At 38.9% G+C, this 27,609-nt stretch overlaps 1 protein-coding gene across 8 annotated transcripts in view; it reads right to left on the reverse strand.

Annotated features, from left to right (window-relative positions):
• The window catches only part of LOC117206755 (transient receptor potential-gamma protein), a 98,700-nt gene that overhangs the window by 56,875 nt on the left and 14,216 nt on the right, over nucleotides 1–27,609 (reverse strand). For 6 of the 8 annotated variants that reach the window (XM_033446367.1, XM_033446364.1, XM_033446362.1 and 3 more), the window contains exon 2: nucleotides 3,260–3,302. Coding sequence is in view for 4 of the 8 variants with exons in the window: in XM_033446362.1 (XP_033302253.1) it covers nucleotides 3,260–3,302 (43 nt within the window). In the remaining 4 variants the exon portion in view is untranslated. Of the gene's footprint in view, nucleotides 1–3,259; nucleotides 3,303–21,179; nucleotides 21,234–27,609 lie in introns of all 8 variants that reach the window. The other 2 variants (XM_033446363.1, XM_033446366.1) reach the window with 1 other exon arrangement.

The following is a 27,609-nucleotide window of genomic DNA, read 5'->3' on the forward strand; positions in this document are numbered from 1 at the left end:
TCCCGTTGCATTTCAGTTTCCGACGTTCTGCTGCGACCAAATTAAATCACCGACGAAACTTCGCGTTCAGGATGCTCTTCTTCGTGCTTTGTCATCGTTGAACCTTCTTCCTTTGTCCCCGTTTCTTTTTTCAGTTACCGTCCCTGGTAAAGTTTCGGACTGCCCGAAGTAACATCGAACGTCCCAACTATAGATACACCGGCTCACGAAAGCATTTGGACACTTATTATAGAATACGTTTATGTGTACATAGTTCGTGCTATTGTGGCATTTTGTTAACATTGTAACGAGGCTGTCGTGATTATGTTGATAAGAATCTGGAAATTCGTTTTATCAGGAAATAAAAGACATTTTTCGGACAACCTAATATATGAAGATTAAAGGGAGAGAAGATAATGAGTCGTATTTACAGGTTTCGGTATATCGAATAATATTACATTACTGAAATTGTTTTTATATTTGGTTTAAAAGCTTGACATGAGTTTCATTGAAACAAAATTTTCCAAATACTGCTTTTAATGATATTACGTTCGTGATGTTAAATTCGTGAAAATATCGTTTGTCTCGACGAGCATATCTCTATTTTTCACAAAACTTGCATAAGAATTCGTTTGAAACCTTACCAATACGATCGTGACAATCGAGTCTCCTATAGCACAGATAATATATTCGTAAAAGGCGTCTACAACCGAGTCACTGTATATCCCTCACGTTCTGCTTTTTCTTTTATATGGCGACGTTGGGAAAATCATATCGACGCTCGGAGCTACGCGCAGATAGAAAACAAATGACGCGAGAATAGCGAGGGCGTGGCGAGGGATAAAGCGATTGTCGTTAAATTCTGCGGCAAACAATTAAAACGTTGTTTCGTTGACGTAAAATGGTTTGCATCCTCTAATAAATAACGTTTAATAATAGATGAAAACCGCGGTCGGTTCGTTTAAAAAGAATATGCACGATTATTTTCACAGACAGAAGAATCATCACGTCGAAATATTTCCTGGGCAAGCATTCTTTAAACCGGGCGCAAGATCGACCATTCCATATGTTGTATGCTGTGCCGTAAATATTATCGTAAGACGTTGCGACCATTTCTCTTGTCGAAACGATCGTTCATTCTGATCAACGGCGTGTATCAAATACACACGGCGTGACTGTGCCGGCCGCGCCGTGCCAACCTATCGATCTACCCCGTCTCTAATCGAATATGCAATGTTTTTCACTGTTGAAAATTCATACGATGCCGTGCTCCGCGAATTCTCGCACAAACTTCCAAATATTCATGTCTCTTCCGACGTGGTTCCAGCCTCGATGTTCTCCTCGAGTCTCTCTAATCTTTGCCCCCGATACATAGTCACACACTACGTTCAGAGTCTTCAGAGGTGCGTTGAAATTGTATTTAAACGCAACGCTGATAGAGAGAGAGAGAGAAAGAGAGAAAGAGAGAGAAGGACGAAACGGCAGGTTAGGTAAATAGTAGAGGGATATTCCAAACATTTAAGCGATTCTCATCAGCTTCGCTTGTACTGCATAAGTAAGAGAATTCAAAATGGAATATAGTGGAAGATTCTATTGTTAATTTCTATGACTGTTTTACGAGAGAACTAGATTTCGGTTAAAAAGTGTTGGTTGCTCCACGCTCGCTCGAAGATTTACCTCGAGCGTCCTGAGTAAATGAATAGGTTCGTACGATAACAGGACGAAATTGCCAGAGTACGCGATTCGTCGGTCGAAAATTCGAAAGCTGCGTGACCTCAGGCAATGACCTGGCTTCCGGAGATAAGGGCTAGTTCGTGGAAGGCTTTCGAATCGTTGCAACGTTGCATCTGAAAGGCTGGTTTTCATTAATCATTTTTCCCGCTCTTCGCCACGTCGGCGTCCAAGTCGATCGAGATTACCCGTCGGAGGAAACTGAATCGGCGAAACAGCACCGGTCGAAATATTCTGATAATATTTTCAGACGATCGTTCGTGCCGACAGGTAATTCGCGTCGACTTCTTAGCGCCCTCGTTCCCCTACCCAATTTCCAACGATAATTTGGCCAAATGGTGGGAACCGTACAACGGGTCTCAGATGCAAATGTAAATGCAACACGAGAGGATGAACGTGCCACGATTTTTTACCTCGGTCCTCCGTCGATCGTTGTAATTTATGGACACACGAATACAATCGAGCCAACGCTCCAGGAGACTCGTCTATGTATATACGCGCGTGTTCGAACTCCTTCGGACGATAAAACGTTTGCACGGTCGACATCACAGTGCAGCCTCGCGCTAGTGGGCGTTCCCCGAGTGCATCGTGCGAATTTACTAGGGATCGCTGAGGGTGTACGAACTAAGGGAAAAATCAATGCAACGCGGCCACCAAACACGCAACGTGAAACAAAGTCCACGAGGAAACCACCGTGCCCGGTGCTGTCGAGAGGTCGAGAAGTGTTGCAGTAAGGGTACGTATGCGAAAGACCCAGATAAGCGTAATATGGCGTCGTATAAGACGATGGAAAAATTCATACTCCGATCGGCGTATAATGCGATTTAAGAATTACCTAAACGGCCTCTATACAGAAGCATATTGTTGCGAGATAAACAAACAAGAGCGGTATTGTAGATTTTACATCTTGATGATAATTAGGCGACGCGTTTGTCATTTCTCGGATGTGAATCGTGTTACTAGTGCGTTACGTTTCGTTAAAAATGGGCCATTTCGAGCCTACTCTGAAGAGTAGCGAACGTCGAAACGAAACGCGGTGTACTAATAACACGACTGAAAGCCGAAGAATGCCAAATATGTCAAGAGCGGTATTTGTCACTTTTTGCTGCGTTTGCCTCCAGCACTTTGTCTCGGGCCTCACTCACATTTAACATGCAAACGTATACCCTTCTCAATTGTTTGGAAAATCATAATTTCTAGAGAATACCTGAATTCGGTGTACTTCGTCTTAAGCGTATATTTCCAAACTGAGTGTCGTGTTACATTATAATCGTTTTCTATCGTGGCGTGCTCGTGTTACTCGCTTACGACAGTAACTTACTGTAATTTATGTATTAATCTTTGTACGATATGGAAGACTTCGCATATTCCATGATACTTATTTCCATATGGAATTAATCGTATTACTTCAACAAATAATCCAGTTTATTTTTTCCGTTTTGGGAACCGTATAACGCGAAACGTATATAGAACGTTATAGGGAGGTCCGGTAAACAACAACTAATGCGTGCAACGTATGAAAAGGATCTGATGTACTGTGCGTACTCACCGATCGTCGGTATGTTCCTGTCATGATTTCCCTCGGTGGAAAACTGAAACAGAAAGAACAACGGGGGTTAAACATCGACGATCGTATCAAACGATTCGTGTGAATCGCCACGAGCAAAAACACCTTCCCCATCTCGTTTCTCCGCGATAGAAATCACATCAACGCGTGATTGGCTGCGCAGAAACCTTTTTTTTTTTATATTTCCCTGTTAATGGACTACGTTCGATGGAATATCCTCTCGATGAGAAGGCAAATGGATGGAATAGGGGAAATGCTTTTACCATGCGATAGAATTCTACGAGGAGAAGAAAATTTATCGGTTTCCTAATGGCGGCACCGATTTTCGCCGATAGTCAAATATTTTTCATCATGCTCGATCGTTTTTCTCCTCGTTTTATTACCCCGACCCGACCCGACCTTGTGGGCAAGCCCCGCGGATGTTTATTTTTTACTCAAACTGTTTATCCGATACAATTGTAAATAGATTTATCGTAATCATCGGATTCGCGAACAGAGAAACTAGCAGCGATAAATACGCGTGTAAACGTTTGAAATGTTTGTGACCGTTTCGAGGGCGTAAAATACATCGTTACTTGCTGCAACTGAATCACGCTGCACCTCGTATCTCGTTAACACCGGCAAGAACGTAAAGAGAAGAAAGAAAATTTTCCATCGGGCGGTTCTTGTTCGGCAAACGTTTCTTTCAAACAAAACATATCCCTCGGGTTCTGAAGGTAAACTGAGTTTATTCAGAGCCAGCATCGGTAGGAAATAGAAGCCGGCAGAAAGGAATTTCGAAGTCGTGCACCGCCGTGCGAAATTCCTGACTGGCTCGTGCACAGTGAAGGAGCGCTGTCTCTTGGAAAAAGAAGCTTCCTGTTCTGTGGCCGAAAGAAGCCACCGCCAATCGATACACGGTTTTATCCCTCGCTTTAAAGCTCCGAGTATCGTATCCGGAGCATCGATCAGCTTTGGCTTTCGGCTAAATCGAGCGTGTCAAAGTTCCGAAGGTTCCCAGGAATCCTGATCGACTCGTTAGTTTCGTTTCTTCGTAGAATGAATAAAATGGATATTTTTTTTAAATTAGTACCGTCGTACAAACCATGAAGGTATAACGTGATATATTTGCTTGGTCGTGTGGTTACGACTTTTCAAAGAATCGCAATTTCAAAATTAAAAACACTGTGTAAAAAATGTCTGTGTGCTCTCTATGCAAATATTGCACTCTATTCTAATTAAGTCAAATATTGTTCTTTCTCTGGCTTTGGGTTTTGCGTTTGTATAAATATCCTACATGTCTATAGAGATATCTTTCAGTCATCTTTTAGTTATCGAGCGATGCAGAAAATAGAAAATCGACAAACATAAATTTATCGCGTCTTGTTTTTATTTGTATTTCTTTACCCGTTTTTATGAAAAATAATACGATCCACGGCGAGCGTGTTAATTTGTAAAATAATTTCGTTATCTCGATAGACATTAGTAAATCGTAGATTTAACTATCTTCGAAATTATCTTTGAGGAGAGGATTTCATCGTAGACGACAGAACGCGAATTTATGGAAAACGGAGCAGAATTCTTGCAAATACGTATCTTTCGTAAATAAAATGGGAAACGAAGATGTAAAGCAAAGGAATATCGACACGGCACGTTCCTACGTTGATTCGACGAAATATTTACTTCGCGATCGCGTCTTTGAAATTCCTTTTCCACCTGCAGCTAACTTTTTCATACACGACGGACGCATCTTGAAAAATTCGACGCGTTTCTTTTCACGAATCGACAAAGGAGAAGAGACAGCGATAAAATGTATACAACAAAATTGGCCGCGATAAGGTGGCTGACATGTGCCGATTGTACTGTCTGACACGGACTCGAGGATCGCGAACGACGAATGTCACAGAGGCTGCGAATTGTTGTCATTTAGATGCAAAATATATTATGTTGTTTCGTGGAATCTTAACGCTATGAATTGTGAACGTTTTTGTCTCTTTTTCAAGTACAACAAATAGCCGATAAACTAAGACAAGAAAGATCAATATCGTTCTTTCAATATTCTAGTTTGCAATATTCTAAACACGTTTCCAAAAACTGCTTGCTGCTCAAACGATTAAAAAATTCATTGATAGTACTCTGTCTATAATTTTTCTGTTATTCCTGACAATGAAATAATGGTAATCGAGTATTTTTCGGTGGAAAGTCAACGATTACGTTGAATAGTGCTCCGCCCTGACAGGGTATTATGTGAGAATAATTCCGTAAGGATTTTCCACCGGTTTCGGCAATAAGAAATCGTTTCCATGCCCGTTAACCAAGAGAGTCTCGTCGTTTCCTTGGATTAGGACCGTATCTTCTCGTCTGGTCCTGTACAGCCCTTCGCGAAAATACCGAACAAGCTAATCCACCCAGTAAGCCCGATTTCCACATCGTTTGTCACTTTGCTAGATTTCTCTCGAATCATCGAGACATCGATCTAATTGTTCTGTGTGTGTAATTATATCGTATAAGAACGAGTTAACTCGTTAAGGATCAGTCAGTCAAGTAATGTATAAACGTTATACGTAGATTCTAGATACATGGTTTACATATTATCTTATTAAGCTACAGAAAATACATTAAAATAAAAGATATTGCATAAAAATCCACGAATGGGAAAAAACAGTTTCCCCAAATAAAGGGAAAATATATCATATTGCTGTAAGATGCTTCAGTTCCTTCAAACATCATAAAATCGTATCGTTCAGGTGGAAGAAGAAATAGTGACAGAAGAAAAAAGAGAAAAATGTTAAGCACACCTTTGAGATTCTCATTTATAACTACGATGGTGGAAAGCGTAATTCCGCAACGTAAATTAACCGAAAAAGAAATGATAGATGATATGTCGCATTAACGCCAACGTTGGATGAAAGTATGCGTCTCATTTTCGTTTTCTGTCTTCCAGCGAGTTGAAGTAGCAGCGGATGAGATGGTTTGTATCGGAAGTGAGGGCTATTATGTCGTTTAAAAATTAATCACCGACGACCCTCATTACCGTGATCGTAGATACAGCAGCTGGCTATTATCTGTCTCGGCTGTCTCCGTGATAACTGTGAAAAATTACCCGCGGAACGTCGGTGAAAGCAGCGCTGAGACGATTAAATGAAATATTAAACGCGCGCCAATTATGGATTTAGCGGTGCTTGAACTAATAATTTCTCAGCTAAATCCTCTTGACGAGTATCAGTTATTAAATCTCATTGGATCGATGATTAATTAAACATCAGCATTACACGATGTGTATAACGAAGCTTCTACTTCCAGCCTCCTCTTCACTTGGACCGTGTTCGAACGCGATATACTCGCTAGCGAACAAACTGCAAGCCAGTTCGACGATCGATTATCCTTAATTGCGAGTTACCGATCGTGAAAAGCGGAGAGTAAAGAAGGTCGAATCGTAATGGAGCATCCAGCGCGAAATTGACGATAGCATACGTTGGAGCTTAACGATCGATCGAGCGACAATAACGATTCTTTGTCAGTTTTATCTGCTAAATGTTGTACGTTCGATGGATAACAAGGGGACGAACATTATCTTACTCCGAGGACGACTGTTGACGATTGACAGGATGTGAACTTTTCTCATTAATCATGCACGGTCCGACAACATTTTCAAGAAAATGAACATGCCGATAACGGTGACAGAAAATCGGTACAAAAGCAAGGAACTGATAGGTGAAACATTTAAGGGATTTATTACCTCCGATCTTTCCACTGTTTGAGAACTTACCGAATGTCGGAACATCGAGATTTATAGCGCTACCGAAATCGAATAAATTCCCCTCGAGATTTGTTTCTTGCGATTTCTTACACAGTGACATCCACTAGTTTACATTTAACGGTGAAAATGTCGAACAAGTTAAAGCGACTACTAGCAGAACTTTTCGTTTTCGCAAAATTTGGTAGAAACCTGCAATGCGTGTTTAAATATCTTATACACGATTAGGATAAAAACAACATGACTATTAAATACATCGACTGCTATAAATGTTACGAAGTTTAGAACGATCCAATATTACATTATCGCGTCTATTGTTAAAAAAAAAAAAAAAATAAATAAACTAAAGATCTCACGAAAGAAATAAATAGAGACGATCGAATGTCTCGGAAGATACGAAAGGTATGGGGGAATATTTCAGACGAAAATTGTAGGATATCAGAGGCAACTGATAGTGCTGATATTTATTTCACATCGCGATGGTCATGAGAAACTCGATATACTGGTATATCATTCGCTGCCATACTATTGCCTCTGACTGCAATTTTTTCGCCATTAATTGGGTCATACCGTATATCAAGGTACAATTATTGCTACAGGAAGAGTATGGTCGTCACGTCCTACGCTTCGTTCGATCTTTTGTTCTTCCCAGTAACGTTTGTTATCGGACAGCTTTTCGAACGAGCGTGTCGATAGATCGAATGATAGTGCCGACGAGAACTCGCAGAAATGCGGTTTACTGCGTGTAAAGCTTTTCACCACGGTCCTGAGTGCCGTGAAATCCTGTAGTCGTTATTCGGTCGCAATTAAAATATCCTTCGAATTTCGATAGTCTTAAAATCGAAGAGGGAAGCGTTTACGCTTGAACCACCGCCAGGTTCATTTGCTTCGTCATTACGGTTTCTACCTTTGTTCCATTATATTGTCCTACCCGAGGTACTTACAAAAGTTTTCGCAAAAGAAAGATTTTATCATAGATAATATTCGACATGGTATTGTTCGACTTATAATTTGTATATCGAACATGTTGCTGACGTCGTTTGCATATTTTTTATGCGTATTTGTCACTTTTCGTGCATAAATACCTGTTGCATATTTAACGCGCGTAAACGTCCACAGCTTAATAATTAGTGAAAATTTACAACTCGCAAATTGTAAGTTATCGGTATAATACAATAACAAGCTCGGTAATCAAACGAATAAAATTTCACGCGTGCAATGCGTTTTACAAATTGCGAGCCAACTGATTCTCCCGTTCAACGTAAAATTATAAAACGTATAAATACAATTTGGAACATTGTAAAATAAAAGATTATAGCCTAGAATTTTCGTTTTATCAATTCACCGATATTATCGATCGGCAAGTTATTGTGTAAGAGAGCTTGTGTGTTACAGCTGAATATTTGGCGCTACCGCAACAATTCATCCACTCAAACAGAAATCTACGCGGCTATTATTCTATCGATGATATAAACGATATAACACGTTTACGACATTTTTTCGCAGGAAGATTCACGATAAAGACCATTTCGGCATATTACGATGCCAGACGATTTACAAGCGCCCAGAATATATTCAATAAACGAACGTTTATTGAATATCCCAAGATTCTATCCTTCCAAGCTGAGATTTTCTGTGGCTGCAGTTGACAAAGAACATTTCTCTTTCTTTTCGCGTTGACACATGAAATACGTCCTACCCGAAGAAAATAGTAGCCGAAAATGGACACCGTGAAAGGTATTTCTGAAAGAGACACGAAAACGAAGAGAAACGAGCCAAACCTACCGAACGTCTCTTCACCGGGTCCTCTGGATAAGATCAACCGAATAACAAACGTAACCGGAACGTTAATAACCTCGAATCTTGATTTATCATGTCGCTGCATCTTTGGAATTTTCTTTGTGCCATACTTTGCATCGTATAATCTTTTCCTTCGTTTTATCAAAGTAATGTGCATTCTCTTGAACTTAGTTTAACAGACATTCGCCAAGGTCTGATTTCAGCATCCGCTAACAACCCACAAATCGTCTCAACATCAACTGCCAACTGTTATCGTTGTTAGATCGTAGGTGACTCGTAAAGTTGGAATTAATCGTATTATTTTTAACACTCGCCGTATGTTTAAGACGATCGCCCCTGTTGTATGTTAATTTTTTACAAATACAAATATATATATACGCATATGTATATATATACACGAATATGTTGTAGCTTGTATATACATTTTCAGATTTATTTTGAAATTCTATCGACATAATTATGATAGTCGTGCTTCGTTACATAGTGCAACGCAGAGATTTCAAGATTTATATAACACACACACGCGCAATACATAAATAAAAGTGTTAGTAAATGTCGTCAACGTATTACAATTATAACTAATCGTAATTTCAAAAATAAACTGCATGCCACGTTATTGCGCTCTGTTTATTCTCACCGGGAGCACCAAAGGTTTAAATTAAATGGTTAGACAAATAAATAAGAGTAAACGAAGTTTCCCTTCAATCAGTGTTCTCAGAAAATAAAATCTTTTGTCAGTGAAGAAAAAACGAGGGATAAAAGTAAACGATAGTGGCACGATGAAGAATGGACAGAGACGTAATATAAACTATACAATGGAATCGCAACAATAGGGAAACGCAGCTTCGTGCCGAGATACCGCGCGTACAGCTGGATTCTTTGCCATAAATCAAACATTACCGAGACGATCGTCCGGTTCGTTCGATAAGTGTTGCAGCCAGTGGAACGTACACCTTGGAAAATCGCAGCGATATTTATCGCTTGGAAACGAATTTTTCGCCTATGAACAATTCGATGAATCGACGTATTCGGTGGCTCGAGCGGTCGAGAATTTCCCCGAGGTATAGTTTCCATCTGGACCATCCATCGTCCATCGACTATGTTTATTACTATTCGGACAAATAGACTTCGAATGCGCTTCGAATCATCGATACCAAGTCTATAAGATTGAATTTTCAAGAAACGGTGAGAGTCGTCGAATCGACCATCACGTTTAGCAAATGGAATATTCAGCGTATCGGTGGAAGAGATTGAAAGTTCTTGAGATCGCTTCGAAGGAGGCCACCAACTATATGAACTGTTCTAGTATTTTTAGGTCAAGTTTTGTCAGGATATTTTATGAATAGGAGGAAAGAAATGTTATACGGAATGTTAAACAAAAGCGGGGAAAATTTATAAGATACTATCCTATAGATCGAGATAATAAAGAAGATTTATATACAAAAGTGTCACACGAGAGTTATTCTTCGAGTTATAAATAATTTTATTTTACGCTGAATGTACACTAGCAAGTGTCCCGGGTCAATAAATCATGAAGTTCCCTCATTTGTTTTTATGTTTAGAATCGATCATATAGATATTTTCCAGATATTTCAGGGTATTCTGTATAAATATAGATTGTTTGTGGTTCTATCAAAAAATTGCAAGAGACGTACCAAGTATAAAGGAAATGGTAACGCACTTACGATTATTAACACTATCGGACAAAAATAGATTCGAAATTCAAAACTAAGAGAAGTTAGATTAACATTGAAATAGTCGATGGAATATCATTTTAACTTAGTAGCTTATACGAAAGAGAAGGTAGAATGTGCTGGTACATCAAGAATTTTATTCGGAAATGCATGAAATTTCAAATTTATTATATACGTACATTAAATACTAAAGTTTTGTTACAAACAAAAAATATTTTCAAACTTCCCAGCGGATGTGTAATCATCAGATATTAATAACCAAATTTGTAATTCTTTTAATTCCAAAATGTTCACCTTCCTCTTTTATTTTGATTTTCGCTCATCTTCAAAGTAGAAAATATTTTCTCGTGATATTTTATCTCCCTTGGTCCATATTCTGGTTACATATTAAGGGTCGTAACAAGAGCATTATAGACGATGGGTAAACGATAAGGTCGCAAGCCAGTAGCTTAACAAGGAGGTCGTAATTCTTCAGGATGCAGTGACAGGCTTATTTAGCCGAAGGTCTCGTGAACTCCATCTTAAGCATTCAACATCTTCATCTCGAGTTGCTGGCCGTATTCGCCAGCAGCGGAGGAACCTTTATCGTATGGGATGGAAATTGCACGAACTCGCACGTACAACTATCTATTCGCACGTGTGCGTGGTAGAAACGAAGGAAATTCGAGATGTCAGCAACGCAGGAAGTACTTTTCGCAATTTATTTGTCTACATTTATATGCGAACGCTGAGTTATTCGTATCGGTTAGTCATTTTTTCATCGAAAACACATTTATCTAAAAACTGGAACTGCCGATGCGTGTAATTGTTTTATTGTCGCGTTTACGATCGAAATTTTTATTTTCAAGATAACAAATATATATATATATATATATATATATATATATATATATATATATATATATATATATATATATATGGAAAATGGGCATGGAAAATATCGTTCATTTGAAGTAGGGACTCGTCTATCAATTACGTTATCTAGGTCAAATTCTTTTTTTACACCGCTCTCGAAATGGATTCTACCGTCGCTACTAGGACAATTACAGTTCCAGTGTAATCATCATCAGACACGGCGGCGGAATCGAAACGCGAGAATTAATAACTCCGCAGAGAATTCGGCCGCACCTTTTGCATTCCAGTGGATTTCAGATGGTAGCTAGACGCGGTTAAGCTAAAACCCCGCTCGAATCTAAGGATGGCTAGACCTCGATCTGAATATTAATTTCATGCGAACCGTTTTGGATATTCATATCGAACGACGTGTCTAAGCTTTATGGAAAAACGATAGAACGTAAAACGACCCAGAAGTGGACGTAAGTTAACATTACGAGACTGGACCTGGCAGTAGGTCGATATTAGAGGTGCTCAGGTATAGAACAACAACGATGATATTAGAGTCGCCAATGATAAATTTTGGAAGACTATCCGTGTCGTCGTACGGAACGGTGAAACGAAAGAAATATTTTATTATCGATTTTTGTTGTTACTGAAGTGACACCTATACTTCATCATTTTAGTGGTATACACGTATAGAGCCGTATATACATGTACAATCACAGCCGTGTACATAGGCGAAATACAGCACAAATTGTCTATTATATGATACAGGAAAAATACGGTTACATTTTTCCATTTGCATTAAAATCTCTTCATTTAAGTCAATTCTATTTGAATTATTCTACTGGATAATAATTTTACTGTAGATTGTCAATTTGGAACGGTCTATCTTCAAATGCAATTTTCCAAAACTTGCTTGCTATTGAAAATGTTAACAAAATAATCATAAAATAGTAGATATTACAAAAATATTGTCGCCAGAGACGAAGAGCAAGATAAACTAATATTTCGTTCCTTCGAAATTTTCACGAAACATGGAGGGGTTGTTTGCTCGGTTTTAAAAACGAAAAGTAAAGAACCTGCTGATGCATCCTCCTTGAGAAATCTCTCGAGGAAAATCGTAAAAAACACGAAACTTTGAATACGAGAAACGTTCAACGTTGTTATCCGTAAATTCCATATCCGGTTCGTACCGCCATCAACGAATCCCCAATGCGCTAAACTTGTTTGCGTGCAACAATGTTATCTTTACGTTTTCCTCGTAGACAATGCATGCTCGATATCTTTAAAGAAAGAAACGTCGATTCTCTGGGAAACTCTTGTGAATACGAATTCTATTCATAATATGGATACTACGGCTGATTTGTATTAACGATACGTATGAATGTTACTGAAACATATGAATTAATAGTACGATCTAAAGCAACATTTATTATTTTCTTGTGGAATCAACTGATACATGAAATATATCTTAAATTAAAAATCCAAAGAAATCTTCGATTTTAAAAAATTAAATACGCGAACGCTTCGTTCAGAAGAAACGTCCGAATGATACCAATGCATCGAGTGTCTGATCACGCGAGAAGAATCTACTCCTATGACGATACTATTAACCGTTTGCACTCCGAATTTTATTTCAATTTCGTTACCAGCAGCTCTCAACGCCTTTAAGTGTTTTATTTGAAATTTACTTGAACTAAAAAATAAGCCAATTTAAATAAATAAAGGAAGAAACAAATTTACTTAAATACCAGTTTTATTCACACTATTGTTGTATTTTGTAATTTTTAAGTGTATGATACACCTTGAAACAATTTCCAGGATGCAATCCTGGGTTTCTTTCACACGTTTTATAAAAAAAGGTGGGATTGAAAGAAGGTCGAGTGGGACTCGACAAAGGAACTCCTGAGATATAAACTGATGTCGAGTCACGCTTGACAAAGGATTATTAAAGAATAAAATCGTCCTCGGTTTTTCTATTTGTAATTGTGTAAGTAAATGGCGTTTTATTTGAAAATACGAGCAGACGTCCACATAGTTTTGAGCAGTAGTTATACACACAAATACAGTTACAAGAGAAGTAAAAATATTCAACCGTGTAAATCGAACGAATGAAATGATTTGCTTTCTTGCTGCTCGTAAATCATCCTCTACGATTGATCGTGTCAACCGTGTTAAATTCACGCTACCGAGTATTAATCGAGTGGAACATAAAACCGAGGCGTTTTACGATCTCGTAAGCTTTGTCGAGCAATCGAAAACGCGTTAAATTTCCACGATCTAACGCGTCTTCCTGTTTACTATTATCGTCAGACTTTACGCGTAGTTCATCACGGAACAAATTACTCGCTGCTAATGAGCTTTTCTCAGACGGATTCTGTAAAAGACAAACACGACCGAACCAAATACATAGATGTGAAATACATAAATGTACTTACGTCACGTCACGTTTTCACGTGTACCTCTACAGGGACAATAAATCCATCGTCAAATAAAAGCGGCGCACTGACCTATCGACGATGCAATCATTTTCAAAAGCAAAATGCGATAACGTTGCAATAATGTTATCTACAGTGGCTAACGAAAGTGTTTGGATTTCTATCAGAGAAAACTTTTATTCGCATTATGAATTATCCATATTTTATACGTGTTGTGTGTTACTATGGGGAACAACGAGTAACTTCAACATAGAAATTCTTCAACGATTCCAATTAAAAACTCCAAGATCCTTAATAGATACACCTTGGTATGAAACCAACGAAACAATCCTGACCTTAAGATACCTACGGTTAAAGAAGAAATATCCAAATTCAGTAATAGATATAACATAAGAATTAACAACTAGAAAAATCCACTAGTTGCTCAATTACTTAACACAACGGATCAGATCCGCAGGTTAAAAAGACATTACTCTCCAGATTTAAACATTAGATTCAGCTAAAATCAAACATACGATAATCACTTATTACTCACGTTATAGTACCACGCCAGAATAATTTACTCATAATTCTCAATGAGAATTGATTGTAAGCTACCTCCAAATAAAAAAAAATGTTGTGTGTCGTATATAAAATTTATTTTATTTTAAAATCTCGTGTAACACGTATAATATATGCAACATTTCTACAGGTGCATGGATATCTTTAAATTTCTTGTCGATCTTAATGATTCCAGTTTCAAGGATGCTTCATTTCATAAAACCTTTTCCATCTTCTACGGGGCAACGCACCTAAACTGAAAAGTTACGAGCCAGACTGGCGAGACATTCAGACTACGTTAACGAAACGTCGTAAAGCACAAGACGATGACTCTGGAGGGCGTATCGTCGGTCGATTTTCTACGAACAGGCCGATCGTAAAACGCGACGCGGCTGAAATATAATTAAATTCGATGGTCGCGGTATGATTTCCATATAATTGGTATTAAACCGACTCTCGGTGTAAAAGAAATAGGTTTGGAGTGAGCTTGGCACGTCGCCAATGATTTATCGTTCATCTCTTCGTATTTTCTTATGTATCGTGATCTTGTTATGGAAACGTTCTACGTGAAAGAATCGAAGTAAAGAATTAACAAATATTACGTTTTATCTTTCTCTTTCTCGATATAGATAGATGGAATTGCTTCGAAATTTCCGAAAATCTTCGAGTCACGTTTAAACGATTCTTTCAACGACAAAGTAAAAGTACAACGACGCAGATTGCATCGGATTGCGCGGTTCATGCAATGTCACAGTCATCCTATAATTATTCCAGCCTGGCGACGCCTACTTTATAAATTACAGCCAGAACTGTCACCCACAAACTATCGATTCATCGTTAGACGTTTAGGTAACTACGAACGAGGTGCAGCATAGATAACCAACACTTTATGGAACTTCCTCTTAAACAAACTGGAATACTAGATTTGGATGAAAAAATGGCAGGTTTCACGATGCCCTTCGCAGTTTCGTTTGACGAAGAAATTACATTTACAACGAGCTTGACAAAGTTATCGGATACAAAAAAAGATTTCTTCGTACAACGAAATAAATATATCGCCAGATGAATTAAAGGCAATGATAAGTAACAACGAATATCGTATTCAATATTAAAGTATTATCATATTCGTAATACATATTTCAGATAAAGTTACTTTCTTCTTTTCCACAGAACAGAATCAGAGATCGATCTAATAAACGGGAATAGAAATATCAAAGTTATTGATACTTTGTGGAATTTCTTGTTATTACACGTCGTTAAATTTATCGTCGGTAGTATGCAGAATTTCAGCAAATTTTATCTCATATCGATCCAACATAACACGAGAAATACTCTAAACCGTGTCACGCATGAATATCTTTATTAAGTAATAAAGTTTATTATCTACTACAATATATAAAGGCAGTGGAACGGTGCCAATAACCGTTTTCGTAGTTCGCGATTCACCGCGAACACGAAGAATGTGAAACAAAATCGCGTCTACGATCATCGCTGGATGAGCAGAAATCGCGCGTGATCTTTCACAAAAGTCGCCACCGTATTCGCGGCTGGTAAATGCGCGCAACTTTCTCGTCCAAGTTTCGAGAAACTATCAGGCGAACCATGCTGTTTCCGTATAGCATAAACGAAGAAACTCGGCAAGTTAACATCGCGGAAATCTTCCAGCGACTTTAATAAATCGTGCGCGAGTTCACCCTCTATCCTTCGGCGACAACTTCGAGTTTAACCGCAATACTTTACGAAGCCACACACTCTTGTCCCAATTGGTTTTCCCCTTTTATTTTCAACTTTCACGAAAGGAAATACGTGTTTTTCGACGTACACCGAAAGAAATATGCGGATGGATGAGGAATATCGTTACCAGTGTGACAGGAACAAGGGGCGATAACGGAGTTTGCGTTTCTCTCACAATCTCGTTCCCTCGAACCTTCTTTCTGCGAATCTTTTCAAAGTGCGTTCTTCTTAGTTACAAGATTATTATTTTACTGGCAGAACATTGGCAGATATAAATTCATACGTTTTTAGCAAAATTTTGAAACTTTCTGCAAGCTATTAACGGCTGGTAAATCGCGGTTAATTATACGTTCGTGAGAAATTTGATATTTATAGAAAAATGTGTATACAAAATATGCGAAGTAAAGCTTGTGCTCGTTGTAAAATTTAGAGGGTAAAACAGACATCTATTTAACTGGAATGTCTGTAGTTAAAATAAATAGAAAGTAGAGGAGCAAACGAATCGAGAATCAAGAAAGAAACGAATTTAAATGCTAAATTAACATTAAATTAATAAAGTTCTAATTACATTGCGCGACGCAGTTAACATACTTCGAAAACAGTGAAGCTTGGAAAATGAAAGTTTTACGCATTTTGTACTGGTATTGGAGCAAGAAGAGATGAAATGTTACGAGAATGCACACAAAATAAATATAAATATGTGAATTTTTATATTACATCGTAAAATATTATGCTATGAAAACCTGCCAGTGTTTATACAGTTTACGCTACATTTCTACGACAAGAAATACACGAATACCGTATTTTTTCCTGTTCTATCGAGACCTAACAGAAAGAGAGTTATATAAGTCTGGCTCTCAGCTACAGGATTGCATAAATAGGCGTTTTAAGCAAGATCCGGACAGATTTAGGCTTATGAAATATTTCCGGTGAAAAGAGATGGCTGTTTTTTGCTCGAGTTTGTTCAAGTTTCACCGGCGTTTCCTGCCAAACGAATGGTTACAATAAAACGAGAAGAAAGATTCCGCTGCAGAGCTTCGCTTCACAGTTGCTCGCTCGTCTACGCCGGAAGGCACGCGCTCGTAGCATTTGCCGAAAAATAAACATCAAAACGAAACAAACCTGTCAGTTTCCGATTTGATTTCCTATCGAGCCACGGCAATAACTACCTTTCAGTTAAATAGCGTTCAACAAGATAGAAGGACACGATTCAGGAATACACAATGCCTGCAATCAACAGCGGATTTGTGTTGGTGGCTAGCAGTTGTTTATTCGAGAATCGACTTCGATTTCTCACGGAAACCGTTCGACGAGTGAACTTTGCCCTCTCTCAGCTATTCTTCTCGAACTCTCCGTCAGTTTGACGGGACTATGAGGAGAGACCGCCTGCGACCGAATAATTGAAACCATCAAGAAAATCAGTCCGCGTTATACTTCGCTAATTAATCTTCCCTTCGCGATCGTTTCAAACGACAAGTCTGCAATTTCTGTTCTTATTCGTCCTTATTGCCGCTTGTCTGTTCCTGACTCTGCGCCCTACGTTTAAACATGGTCCTTGCGTAATTAATCGGCTTGTCACGCTTATCACGCTTATTGTTGAGAAAAGGAGGCCTTCTTCCCTTCGAAGATATCGACAACGCTTATGTAAGAAATGTTTCAATTTGTAATTACGAGAGGCTGAGAATTCGTGCGAGATGACTAACGATGGAACGATTTATGCTAGTGTATGATGAGTTATGCTAAAATAAGAAGCGATTGAGAGGATGCACGTGGGGATTTAGTTGCACGTGGGCATTTGGTTGCACGTGGCAAGAATGTGTGTTGTGCGTGTGAAATCTTTGAGATTGCTATACGATTGAAAGTCTTCTGGGGATCGTTGAAGAGTCGAGAGTATCACTGAAAGCTCGAGATCCATCATTATCATATTACCGTTAAAGAAAGATTTTACTACTTTATTTTATATCTAACTCCCTCGATGTCAGCGACTGCGAGACTCTTACAAAGTGGCAAACTTTCGGGTAACAATTTTCAGATAATAGAACAATGACGAGCTCTTTCTCTGTGAATATATTACGCGCCAATCACTTGAAAATACATCTTCTTCGTGATATCGCTTTACCATGCATCGGTCACGTAAAAGTACACCTTACTTTTATCGATATTGATATCGAGTACTGTCTCGGTTGTAGCGATTCTCTTAATAAACGATCTTAAATTGAAATACAAGAACGTTGTGTAAAATGAATGGCCCATTTTTATAAAATTGCCGGTGAAGTGATAATATAGAAAAGATTATATTTTTAATATAATCATATAATTTTTAATATAATATAACCAACACGAAATGCATTAGTATAAGTGAAATGATATTCGAAATACTTCAATAATATTTGAATTCTACACTGTTGAATTAAAAAACGTATCATACGATGCACATAAACGCATAAATCAGACGAGATAGGAAGTTCGTATCGGTACCAAGGGATTAATACGAATGAAAAACTAACGGCAATCCAATATTTTTATCATTGTAGTACTTTTCCTCCTCCACGCTATTGATGGATCGATCACGCGTATCCTTGCATACGAAGAACCCGATTTTCCATTGACGCACGATCATATAGTGCGTTTCGTACGTATCGATCAATGCGGCAGTTCATCGAGGAAGAACGCTCGTTACGCATGCCACTAGAAGACGGGATCACGGACGAGGCTTTCAATTCCAATTAGGTTCGTATTCAGCGGTGAGTTTGAATCGTCGCGTCTTCCGAAAGGTTGGAAGGAAACGCAGGAAGGGAGAAAGCCCATAGCACGTACTACGTTACTGCCACTCAACTTTGTCTAGCGGCGCAGTAAAAGCAGCAGAAACGCTTTCAGCGTGTCGAGTTCAAGATAAGCCACGTACCCCCGTCCTTTCCAGCTTTTTTCGCTTCGTGCTTCTCTTTCTGTTTCATCCAGACCCGTTTCTCCCTGTAACTCCTTCGAGTATCGCGCGTTATACGCCTTTGCTTTTCGCGACGAAAGAAGAAAGAGCCGAGGCAAAAGAATGAAAACAACGAGGAGAACGGAAAACGTGAGACGGAGGGAACACAGGAAGCTGAAGGAAGAAAGGGAGCGTCATAGGTAAAAAGCTTTCTCCGCTACTCTTTTATTTTCTAAGACAATCGAGAAGGTGCGATGGGGAAAGACTCTTTTTTCGACGGCGTTGTAAATGCGACGAAGTGCTCGAGATATGCCAGAAGCTCGAGTCCGTTTAATGTAAACGACAATACGATACGAAAGTTACGGCAACGACCGCAAACTTTCGGTCTTTTAATTTTTCAAAGTACACGCTCGGTCACGGCACCCCGCTACAAGAGCGTGTTTTAGAGATGCCAACCCGAGATATTTCCAACCTGAGGCTGGTGTATTTAAAGAGAGTTTAGAAACGCCTCGGGTCTGAGGCTGCTTCCGCATTAATAAAAAAACAGCCCAAGTGCACTTCTTACGACGTCGTTCGGAAAAAGAGGCATCGAGCCACGCTTTTTACAGAGATTCTCGTCGCCATCCTTATACATATATCGCAAATTAGATTTAAATCCCGCCACCCTCACCCCCATCCCTCTATTTGGTGTTTTACGCTAGAACCGTTCGCAGTGATTTGGGCCAAACGTACCTAGCCTTCTTTCCTTTCGGCTCGCATCTCGTTTTCCCGGAATAATGCAGATAGAACGTTTTTGTTACAGTCTATTTGTTTTTCACCCCGATCGGATTAAAGAAATTGGAAATTCCAACCGATCAAAGAGAACGTGTAGTAACGCATCGTCAAAGGGTTATGAATAAGCCGCATTAAAAACGTTATATTACGGAAATCGATTGAATTTACAAACATTTCGAAAAGCTGCGACGCGATGGAATTAAGGTGAAATATGATTACGATTTGGATCACTTCAAACGACCGCGTTGCTTGATACATATGTATGCACATACATATGTATTTGATCGATTCGATGAACCTGACTTTCGTTCCACTTGGCAAGAGCTACGTGTCATCCGTAATTTGATATTTCTTCCCACTGTCCAATACGTTTCTCACCCCTGTTGTGCAGACCATTGTATTCAAGTAGGAGAGAATAATACTGGCTAGTGCCACTAGTTCGTAAACCAAAACTCGATACGTATGCCTCTGTCGCAATCTCCAATGGAATCTCTTTGAATTCCGCGTCCACCATTCTAACTGTTTCACGATCCGTGAATCTTCGAGGAAATTCCATCAAGATTGACTTGATCTGTCGTGGCCGCGGCAACTCCGACGAATACGATGAATTATGATGCACGGCATCGTGATTGTTTACAAAAACGTTCGGTTCCACGAAGCGAATTCACGTAAAATCTGTTCAACAGGATTTCGATAGAATCGAAAAACTATGAGATCGACGCATAATTGTTAAATGGTTACTACTTTGCTACAATGCTTGGGAATAGCTTTGACAAATTCTTGCTATCGTATTAAATCACAACTTTGCATGGAAATAAAATTTTGATCGATCAATTGGTTTCTTGATAATTTAGATCAGAATATGAAATCAGCACGTGTCCCGACACTTATTAACTGGTGTGTACGTGGCTATGTAAATGTAACGTTGTTGTTAATGTATAATTCGATCCAGTGAATCGCGTAGCGATCGGCTAACGTGCAATAGTAGTACACCCTAATAGTAAGACACCCTGAATAAAAATTTTGAGTCCTCGCGCACGATTATTTTTTACACAGCAACCTACACGCAACATACGGCAGAAGTTTCAGGAAATTTTGTGCCAGCTAAATGGTAAGAGCATTATTATATTATATTATAAAGAATATAAATTTAAAAATCAAGTGTCTCTCGCGTGATAATATATCACCATCAAGGGAGACGAAACGAATGGAAAAGTGACATGTGTTTCGAGAGTGATGCGACCTATATTGCTAGCGTAATTGCATCGACTCTCCAAACTACGACGAAATAGATGCACGAAAGGATATCGATGTAAGAATCTAATATCCAGGAACTGAGTTTAAGCTGTAATCACGATATACAAATTGGCTCGCTACCTCTCCACGAGGAAAGCTGCCTTTCGAAATTATTTCTAGACAATACCTGTGCCAGAGCTGAGCCCCATTCATCGGATCAGCCCTCACGTCCTCGTCTCACCTAGAACAGAGAACGGCGTTTCTGTTAATTAGTACACCGTCCGCGCGAGTAATTAAGGGTATGCAGTCGAGGCGATAGGATACGCAGCGTGCCGCGTGCTGCAGCATATCCAATTTCGAAGTCGACATTATTTCTAGACTCTTTATTTTGAAACCTTTATCCAGCGACGGAATTAAAGTAACCGACACAATAACAGCTTCGCGATTCCGTATTGTACACTCGTTTCGTTCTTTTCTGTTTGCTTTACGTTCCTTTCAAGGATTCGTTATGGCAAAGACAAACGATAAGTAACAGGACGCGAGAAGGAGCACAAAAGTTCCTCTTCGTTCGACCGTTCTTTCAACCACCAGACCCATCTTCGTTGTTCCTTAGCAAATAGAACCTAAATGAAATTTTTACGTTTACCGATACAACGAAGATAAAGCAGCGAATCAAGGAGCGAAGTGCAGGAAAATGGATGCAGCTGCATTTCATTTCTTCTGGTCGATTCTTCGTGATTATATCTTATGCTTTGCTTGGCACTTGGTATAAGCCGAAGGCTTTGAAACTGCTAGCGGGATACCAAAGGAACTTTACGAGCGGCTTGTATTCCCGGATCACGAACTACAGAACTCGGAGGTTCAACCCAACTATTGCCCTATGACCGACCGGATAACCCAAACTATCGAGAACACCATTGAGTTTCCATCTAGCCATACACGAATTCCCTGATCATCGCTTTAACGAGGAATAATAATCGGCAAAACATCGCACTTAAGCGAAACAATTCCGCTGGAGTTTCCTCCCTAATTGTTTAAAAGATTAAACGGTGAGAACAAGTGCACCAGTGTATAAAAAGAAACGGGATACTTCGTGTTCCTTAAGTAAACTATTTAATTTTTTCAGCGTTTATTAGCTTAATTTTAGGAAGTGAAAACTAAACTTCTTGTGGCTAAGCTGACTCGCTTTCTACGGTGTGTTTTCAATAATTTTTCAAACTAAACTATTCTTTCGCGCATCACTCGCAATGGATCCGCAGATCAAAATACGTCCGTGTCTTTTATGACGATATATCGGCGTATTCCAATAAACCTTCCTAATTTCTTGAGAAAATAAAAGCAATGGGAAGAAAAGAAGGAACAATGATAATCGATAAAACATCGTAATATAATTAAGGAAAATACTTTGTCTAATTTCTTAACGACGTAAACGGAAGAAAGATACGAAAGAAACGACTGTATATTTTTTTCAAAGAGTCAAATTTGTCCTGCTTTCGAACGTGCTAATCTACGATTACGATAGAAATCGGATCGTGACAAGCTTCACGCGACTTTTCTAGACCAAATTTTTCTACGCCAAACAAAACTCGGTGGAAATAGCGGCATTACACCGCAACAGGAAGTTCCAACGACGAAACGGAGCTCGGTAATTTCGTGCTGAACAATTTCAGCCACCGAGGGCTGAACCAATGTACACGCTGCTGGATGGTCCGCAGCTGTTGTTGAACTCACGAGCGCCCACGTGAAGCTCTCGTGTTTCATTCAACGGTTCTCCTCAACGCCTTCACCAGCTCCCTCAAATCAGCCATTATGTTTCTGCAACGTCTACGAAATTAGCGATGTCGATTCACCAACGTGTCGTGATTTCTTTCTGTTACCGTAAGCTACGAACAAAAATTCTAATTTACAACTACGACTAAGATATTAGATTATTCGTAAGGTCCGTAGTAAAATTGAAGAAAATTTCAGAGATAATGTAGGTATTTTTTAAAATTAGAATTTTATATGAAATAATGCATATACCATTGTTAGAGCGAAAAATATTCTAATTTTCAACGATGAACATTAAAAATATCGGCGATTAAGAAACATTCAGAAACCAAGTATTTTTGTAAAATTACTAGCGTATGACGGAAACAAGCTTCCGTTCGTATATTTTACAAGAAATGATTCAAGCCCCAGGCACTATAGCAACCATCGTAAATTCATAAAAGTGAAAGATTACGATTTATAATTTTAGCTTGGAACAGCACGTTGATATACAACGTACATATAACACTTCGAATAATCTATATTTCACTTTAGTGAAATTCACTGACGAAATCCAAAATTTTGCAAGGTGCACCTATTCACATAAAACAACTTTGTTGGAATAACCAACCCGTTTCTTCGTTTCCAAGAAAATTCAGGTTATAGAGATATATTAATATGAGCACTTAAACGTAAAGCAGAACAAAGGAAAGGTAGAAAGGAAACCGAGCTTAACGCTTGTATATACGTTGCTGCAGGCATTCGAGGTGGAGAAACACTCGAAGAACTGTGCGTCGCTATGAGCTCGTAAGATTCATTATTGAGAGCGTGACGAACTTGAAGAAAAGCTACTCGTCTTAAAAACAGTGTTTCATTGAAGCGTTTGTAATCCGAGATCGTTTAAACAAAGTATCGTCTGAGAGCTAGAACGTTTCAAATATTAACAGAATGGCTACGATAAATAAAGAATTTCTGGATTTCCTTCCAGCCTATTATTTATAGAGATTTCAATGTCGATGTAATTTGTTAAAGCAGAATTATATTGCAGTGGAATGTCAATTATTAGAATATCGAGTACGGAGCGATCGCCTATCCCTAAATCTCGATTAATTAAAAATTTTCCGACGATCTCTTTGAAAAGCAGAATAGAAATTATTACATTTTTATTCTAAGGTGTTCCTTCTCGTTCAATATCAGCATTTCTCAGATAGTTCACGATCAGAGATGTTCAGGATCTCTCACACAAAATACAGTTATTTGATTATACGACTATGTATTGACTATGATTGATTATGTGCCGTGATTAATTTAGATAATCAAGATTCCATTATATTATTACTGCATTATGTATTTCGACGTGTGCTTAACAAAGCAAAGGAAATGTATAATCGAGCAATAATTTATCGGATAAAAAATGTGTATCGAGTTCAGGCGCATTGCGTAGACGAAAAAGGTACTCCACTTACTTTGCCTGACTTTACTCGTCGATGAACATCTTTGCACAAAGATAATATTATTAGAAGATAAATTATTATGTCATGTATCTCATTCTACACGTTATAGAATATGTAAGAAAGAAGTCGATATTGAAATTCCCATAATTAATCCTTTCTTAAATAACCTTCTTTCATTAAACTCTTCATTAAATGAAACAACGTTTATGAAAAACTTTGTCGCATTTTTATCATCTAGAGAAATAATAACGTGTATGTATACATAGAAACTAGATACATGCCGTGTGTATCAAAAGATTCTTATCGTGCATCTGACTCTTGTGTATCCAACAGAGATGAACGAGACTGTTTTGTTAGCGGAGATGGCGCTATGTTGCGATGCCATTCCATTAGAGGATTTTTCCCATAAGTTACCCTTAAGGTCTCGTCGGTTTTGCGAAGAAAATTGGCCGACTGTGTCCGAGAGAAGTTCCACTTCAAGACAAACATTTGTGCTAGCCAATAAAACGCACTGTTGTAACGAGTGTTATTGGAAGGTTACAAGCTTTGTTGATACGTACACAGAAACGCGTGATCCTCGACAATATCTTCAAGTAGATGCTCGAATGAATTTCAGATCGTGTAGGATATAAAATCTACTTGAGATTCGACATAGTTCGGAATAATAAAAGAAGCTATTCTGTATTATCTTGATAATCGATATTTCATAAGATATCGAAAATTTTAGATGAATCTTCGCGGTATCGAAATACCATGAAACAGAATGAACAAGCTAAAGCTTAATTTTCCTCGGTAACCAAGAATTCGAGAAACCGTAATTACTGCGCAAGATCGCGTACAATTGCCATAGAAATAAAGGAGAATTGAGAAAAGAGAGGTAGGTACGTGTGACACGTGGATTTAACGAGTTCTGTGTACCAAGACTCCAATCGTCCTGTATACCCAGGCGACTTGTTTCAAGAAACGTTTAAGTGTATTACTGTTTGCGAAGTATCCAGATAGAAATAGCCGATACAGCCGAGTGAAACGTTGTTCTAATCCCCTGGCTCTCTAGTGCAAAAGGTGACAATCGTAAAAAGCAGACCGCTCGATGTCTTACTGTTAGCCGGCGCCATAGTTTGCTCGAGAAACAGTCAAGTTCTTGCGATTCTCGCGAAGAATAAGAACATCGAGAACCAATCGATCGAGCTCGTTGTTTTTTGCTCGGTGCTAAGAATACGATTGCAATGAAGGAAACGAGCGCGACTAATAAGGCGACGAAAGTTTACAAAATAACGAAGAAAAAGGAACAAGTATCCAATTTCTACGTAGCTTGACATTTAGATGAAACACGCGCACGATTTATCGGAATTATTGCTTTTACAAATGTTTACGAATTCGCGAGGGGCGATCTCATTGAAAAATCGATCCGTCCGGCGCCACGAAATGAATCAAATGGACACGGATGCGACGTATATTCCCGTCTTTCGACGCTGACGACTCATTTCCCTGATCGATTCCAGCTCTGCCGATAATTGCGCAATTGCAAGTAGCTGTTTAATTAATTCGTGCAAACGTGACGATACAATGCAACGTCCTATAGTCAACATTTATTCTTACAGTATATCACCGTGGAAAATAGAGATGGGAAAAGAGAGAGAGAGAGAAAGAGTGACTTATCCGAAGAAAGAACTCGTGTGATTCAACGTTAAATATAATATTACACGCGAACGTCCGTTTTATTTATATTGAGTCGAATTTACTGCTTTTCAAACGTCAACGTTAAATCTTCTCGGCAGATATAATAACGTGTAATTAGAACGTCTATCAACGCGATTCTTCTAATAACATTTTAACGATTCTCTCTATTCGACCTCTGTCAATCAAGTGGAACGTTTTGAAACACGAGGAATACTCCGAATTTCTCGATCAAATTTCCGCCGCTGGTTTTATTGCTCATATAAAATTGGTAGGAGGTAAGAGAACAACGAGGAAATTCTCTTTTAATCCGATAGAATCGAGAAAGGCTCCCTATCAATCGACAACACCGTGCCGCAAGATCTTTCATCACGACTCCCAGAAATTAGGTTCTCCCTGGTGGATATTAAATGACTGATTACAATGTCGTCGTAGACAAGAAGGACGCGACAGGAGGTCCCGTACAAGGATTATTACCAGCATGTTTCATAGAGTGTCAGCGGGACTTGAAACTGTGTTTACACGAGCACCGATATTAAATTTTATTTTCATAAAACCAGCAGAGATACAGCGAGAGTGCCTAGATTAAGACGTACACTTGGCTGCTTGATAAAAGAGATGTTTCTAGCAAAAGAGCCGCAGGAAACGTTGTTAAAGGAATTCTTCATTCTGTTCGTCCAAACTTCGTTTAATTAATGGTCGAGATCAGGGCGATCGATAACGAGATAGAAGAATAAACTTGGACAAGACATGCACGAGGTATTTGTATCCTCACCTTGCGAATAAAAAGCGTTCACAATATCACGTATTTCGCTATCCATTTATATGTGATTCTACGCACAAAAATAATCAAAAAACGTAGAATAGCCTTTTCTCACTTAATTAAGGACTACCTTGGTACATGCGTGACTGATAAATTCTCAAATTTAATTTTCTCGGAAACGAAACACCACTACGGAAAACAAAATGTTACTCTATACTTTCAACTTATTTCTGTATGTAGAATCACCATCTATAGTACTACGGGTTAGGTATACGGGACACCCTGTAGACAAACTTTCCACCTAGAACGATTCCAGACGTGATTAAAATCGTACGGTTTGCATTGATTAAACTTCGACTCTTGATCTTCTCATTATCGGAGCCGAAGGTCGGAGGAAAAAGCCGGAATGCGTACTCATTTTCAAACATTCCACGAATAGTTTTCGATACTCTGGGCCGTCCCTGCACGCTCGTTGAATTTTCTATTCACATTACTGATGAGACATGGCAACGGATATTTTCTGGAATTCCGAACAAACAAGATTCCATGTTTCACGAGTATGTTTCACGAGTATGTTTCACGAGTATATTTCACGAAGACGTATTCCGCTTCTTCGAGTCCTTGGTTCCCTTGTTCTACGCTCGTGGGACCCCCTGGTGCTATCCTGGCACATCCATAAATACACGCACGCAATACGTGTGCACATTTATCCGATTCTTCGAGTATACCAGAGACAGAAACTAATGCAGGATTTTCATTTCCTATATCTGTTTGCACGTAGAGATTTTCAAACGAACAATGTAACAAAACTTTGACGAACGCTGAACGAACAATTGAGTATCGTTTTTGTCGGTGTCAAACGGAAACGAAGAAGCGTGTGCGTTTGAGTAAGTTGAAAAATAAAATGGGAAAAGACTTGCTGAAAATCTTCGCATCGCTACAGTCCACTTGGTAACAAACGAGCGACGCATGCA

The sequence above is a fragment of the Bombus bifarius genome, unplaced genomic scaffold (assembly GCF_011952205.1).
Source record: "Bombus bifarius isolate JDL3187 unplaced genomic scaffold, Bbif_JDL3187 scf7180000008008, whole genome shotgun sequence".
Taxonomy (NCBI): domain Eukaryota; kingdom Metazoa; phylum Arthropoda; class Insecta; order Hymenoptera; family Apidae; genus Bombus; species Bombus bifarius.